We start from the raw sequence: 4,689 nt of genomic DNA, 5'->3' as shown, positions 1-4,689 counted from the left end.
GCAAGAAAACAAATTGAGAAATGGGCAAAGGATCTGAATAGTTTCTAAAAGAAGACATACAAAAGGCCAACAGATATATTAAAAAAAAACAAAAACAAAAACAAAACCGCTCAACCTCACTAGTCATCAGGGAATTGCAAATTGAAACCATGGTGAGGTGTCTCTTCACATCTGCTAGAATGGCCATAATCAAAAAAGACGAAAGATTAAAAGTGTTGGCAGGATGTGGAGAAAAGAGAACCCTTGAATACTGTCGATGGGAATGTAAATTAGTACATCAATTATGAAAAACAGTATGATGGTTCTTCAAAAAACTAAGAATTCCCATATGAGCTAGCAATCCCACCTCTGAGTACATAGCTGAAGGAACTGGTATCAGTGTGCTGTAAAGAGACACCTGCTCTCCCATGTTTGTTGCAGCATTATTCGCAATAGCCAAGATACGGAATCAACCAAGTGTCCGTCAACAGATGAATAGATTTTTTAAATGTGGTATATATACATGATGGAATACTATTTCGCCTTTAAAAAGAAGGAAACTCCCTCATTTGCAACAACATGGATGAATTTGAAGGTCATTTTGTTAAGTGAAATAAGCCAGGCACAGATAGACAAATACTATATGATTTTACTTAGATGTGGAATCTAGAAAAATCAAATTCATAGAAATAGAGAGTAGAATGGTGGTTACCAGAGTATAGGGGGATGGGGAATGGGGAGAAACTGGTCAAAGGGTGCAAAATTTCAGTTACAAGGAGGATTAAGCTTGAGAGCTCCATTGCATAGCATAGTGATGAGAGTTCGTAATAACGTATATTGAAAAATCTCTAAGAGAGTAGATTTTAATTGTTTTCACCACAAAAATGCAAGTATAAGAGATGATAGATATGTGAATTAAGTTAATTTAACCATTTTACAATGTACACATATATCGAATCATCACATTGTACCTCATAATTATATACAGTTACTATTTGTCATTTAAAAATAAAGATAGCATGTACTATTATAATTACAGTATACTACTTCTTCCCAAATCTAGATCTTATAAAGAAGTCTGAAGTAGCAGAGAGGTCAAAGAAATAAACATTATCCTCATGCCCAACTCTCTGCATGCCTTCCAAGTTTGTTAATATAGACACATCTAATCAAATCACATATGCACCGAAATCCTTTTTAAAATGATGCAGATTCAGATGGAGATTATCACACTGTTAGCAATTCAAAGTGGCTAACACTGATTTCGATGTGAGTAACCACATTCCTTGAAATCAAAGATTTGATGTGAAACTGACAATAAAGAATTCATATGGAACTCAATTTTTCTCGCTGATGAAACCAAAGACATTGCCCTTGTGACAACTTTTCAAAAATGAGAGTTTCAATTTTTAAAAAAGACTTTTGTTCTTTTTTCTCCAGTTTCTTATCATAAGATTTCATTCTGATTCTTTAGAAATCAAATGCTAATATATTTGCTCTTTCATGGTGCTGCTTCTTACATTTAAGCATTTCATATCACGTTTTTTTCCTCTCAAATTTCATGAGGACCAGTATTCACCTTTATTGGTATTTCCTGAGGTCAGCATTCTATATCTCTTCTGTATTTACTTTTCTCTTCAGCTAGGGCTGCAATGCAGCAGGCAAACTCAACCATTGCACCAAGGAGTAAAATGTCACCTTGGGAATAATGGCTAGTTCTCTAGTTATATCCTCCAGTAAGAAGACCCTCCTCTAAGAACTGAAAATAGGATAGAAAACTGGAGATGGCATGTCTCAGATTGCAAAGCTTTCTCCTTTATCTTGAATATGATGCTTTCCTGAGCCTTAATTGTGGAGTCAATTGTGGAGGAAAAGAGGAAGGAGGAGTGTTTGCAACAATTTCAGTTAACTTATTTAAATAAAGTGTTTGGTGGGATTCCACAAAAATATGAGTTATATTGAAGACCAGAAGTTTCAGTAGGTCGTGTCTACATTACAAAAAAGGAATACACAAAGTACATGTGCTATGGATGCTGGCGTGTTTGACTAATGCTTCTATAGAGAAGATGAACCCATTGATTCCAGCAGTTGTGTTAATTGTTCTTCTAGCTGCTGTGGTCTGTGTGACACCTCTCAACAGACTTGACTGTGATCAGATCAACTTGCCTCATGATGTCCTTGTGGAGTACCAGCAACAGCCCCAGCTCCTAATCTCCAACTTCATCAGATGGCGGCTTGGACTTTGTGACTAGACGTCCTAACGGGGCAGCCCAACCCTCCCCTGCAAGTTGGTAGCTCAAGTTGTAACATGAAAGTCATATTTTATTTGTGGCATTTTTATATAGTTCTCATCCACATGCTAAAATCATAATGGAAAGACTTTATGAAATCCTTCTCTCTTAAAAAGGAATTTATTGTAAAAGAATTTAATACTCACGCTAAATTAAATTCAAATTTCATTTTATAATAAGTTAACTAAATCTGTCTAATAATTAAAATTTTAAAACTCCTGGATTATGACATTTGGAGTTTCATATGCAGCATTAATTAAGCTCACATCAAAATAGACCAGCCATTTGCAGATACAGTTACCAGTCACTCTGTTTCTGAAACCAATCCAGAAATTCATGTTAGAACATTGTCAGGCACTTCTAGGTATTGGACAAGTGACAGAAACTGATTATCCACATTAAAAATATTTACAGAAAAAAGTGTCAATGAAATGTAGGTCTATATGGAAAAGTTATCATTAGGAAAATATGGCCATACTTCTTTTTTACCCCTACACAATTTCAGTGCACCACAGAATAGGATTCAAGATTTACATATGCCTGTTTGTGTTTTGTCTTGGAATATAACAACCCTAGATTACATTTCCCTTTCAACTGAAAACTCTCAGTAATGCAAAGAAAGGCCTTCCTTTTTCTTCAGAATCACAAGTGACTAAATTGCCTTCTAGTCACTATTTTCTTGTAAAAAATGTGTTTTGAGGAGGCTGTATTTTTTATTCCATTTCAATGTTAACCAAATAGGCTGAGAAATTCATAGCAATTGAATTAAGACTTGAGTTCAAGATGTTAAAGGAATCCTTTTGTGTGACTTGTCCAGACCGGCCTATTGCCCTACCCGTTTGATCCTCTGGGAGGCATGCTGCTCCTCCCGGCTGCACATGCTCTCTGTGAACTGATTGCATCTTGGGTTCTTCTCAATTTGACATACTTGGGAGTTGGAATGACTGGATGGGGGATGGTGGAGGATGACTGGCACACTTGTATAGTATGTAATGTAGTGTACATATATTTATATGGTTGCGGCTCAAATAAAGTTTAATTCCAACATAGTACAGATTATTTGGGTCCTGGAGCCATTGTCACATGTGAGCAAATGGAGGCTTGGAGCAGGAAAGAGGTCCTGGCTGGTTGAGTCTGAACTGGCCTGCTCCTGTGTGGGCAATGGCTTTCTCTTGTAAGCAACAACAATAAACAAGAGGTGTTTATCGTCACCAATAAACAACCCACCAAGAGGTACATTGGTTTGTGAACTTCTTTTTGGCACTAGAGACACTTTAAGTGCTGTTTTTAGGGTATCCCAGTAATTGACCATCAAATTCAAAGATCAGAGCTAAAGGCAAGCTAGAATAGTATCGCCATCGTTTTCTGATGGGATTTTTACTTTGTTTCATATTTTTTTAGACCATGTAGTGGAAGCCACCTCAGAGAGCCTTCAGTTTGAACTTGTATCTGTCTGCTCCTGGACAATCCTTTTTTTTTTTTTTTTTTTACAGGAAGGAGGAGAGGCTATGAGAGGGAGAAGAATGAAATAATTACAGTTAATCTTCTCAACTCCTGAGAGGGGTGTGTGTGCACAGGTGTGCGCATGCGTGCATTTGTGTCTGTGTCTTCCTCACTGGTATTTCCTAGCTCAGTAAACCATATCACTTGCACAAGCCAGAAACCCGGGAAATCCCTGTGATGATTCTTTCTCCTTAATTCTCACAGCCAGTCGATCACTAAGTCGTATTAATTGATCCTCCTAAATATTTCCCCAGTCTGTTCATTTCCTTCCATCTTTTTGGCACCCATCCTAGTCCAGGTCACCATGATCTCTCCTCCAGATCACTGAGGAAGCCTTGCTCCTGATCAGCCTGCCTCCATTCTTGAAGTTTGATTGGGTTATTTTCCTGCTTCAAGGCCTTCACATTAGTCTTAGAATGAAGACCAAAGCCCTCTGCACAGCTTAGGCATTCCCGACTGGACCCAGCTTGGTAGCCCAGCTCACCTTGCCCACTTCTTCCCCTTGTGTCTGCCCTCCAGGCACATCATCCTTGGTTCTTTAGTCTTACCCAGGGCACAAATTCACAAAGGCACAGTCCCTTGGGAAGGACTGCCTACAGATCCATCCAATGGGAGTGCTTGGCTGTGGGGACAAGTGGGACTGAAATCCACCCTGTCCAGCTAGCTGTGTGACCTGGACAGGGTGAATCTCAGAACACCCTGAGCCACATCGACTGAGAGGGGCCTTTTCCCGATTTATACAATGGTGTTATATGGGATAATGGGAACTCTCAGTGCCAATGTCCCTTCCCATTTCAGAGCCTTTTGCTGTCTACTCTCACTTAACTCATGCTCATGGTTTAAATCTCAACTCAGAGATCCCTTCCTTTAGGAAGTCTTTCTAATCCTCAAACCAGATTCCTCCCATGGTCACCCG

General features: G+C 38.8%; 1 protein-coding gene across 2 annotated transcripts in view; it reads left to right on the top strand.

The window, feature by feature from the left end:
- Window positions 1–3,322, top strand: part of UPP2 (uridine phosphorylase 2) — a 147,489-nt gene extending 144,167 nt beyond the window's left edge. The window contains exon 7 of one of the 2 annotated variants that reach the window (XM_011991796.1): window positions 2,089–3,322. In XM_011991796.1, coding sequence (XP_011847186.1) covers window positions 2,089–2,231 — 143 coding nt within the window. In that variant the 3' untranslated portion in view covers window positions 2,232–3,322. The remainder of the gene's footprint in view (window positions 1–2,088) is intronic. The other variant, XM_011991791.1, reaches the window with a different exon arrangement.
- Window positions 3,323–4,689: the final 1,367 nt, after the last annotated feature.

This window comes from Mandrillus leucophaeus, unplaced genomic scaffold (assembly GCF_000951045.1).
Source record: "Mandrillus leucophaeus isolate KB7577 unplaced genomic scaffold, Mleu.le_1.0 Scaffold110, whole genome shotgun sequence".
Lineage (NCBI taxonomy): Eukaryota > Metazoa > Chordata > Mammalia > Primates > Cercopithecidae > Mandrillus > Mandrillus leucophaeus.
Note: the sequence above shows the minus strand (reverse complement) of the source record. Positions and strands in the feature narration are given on the sequence as shown.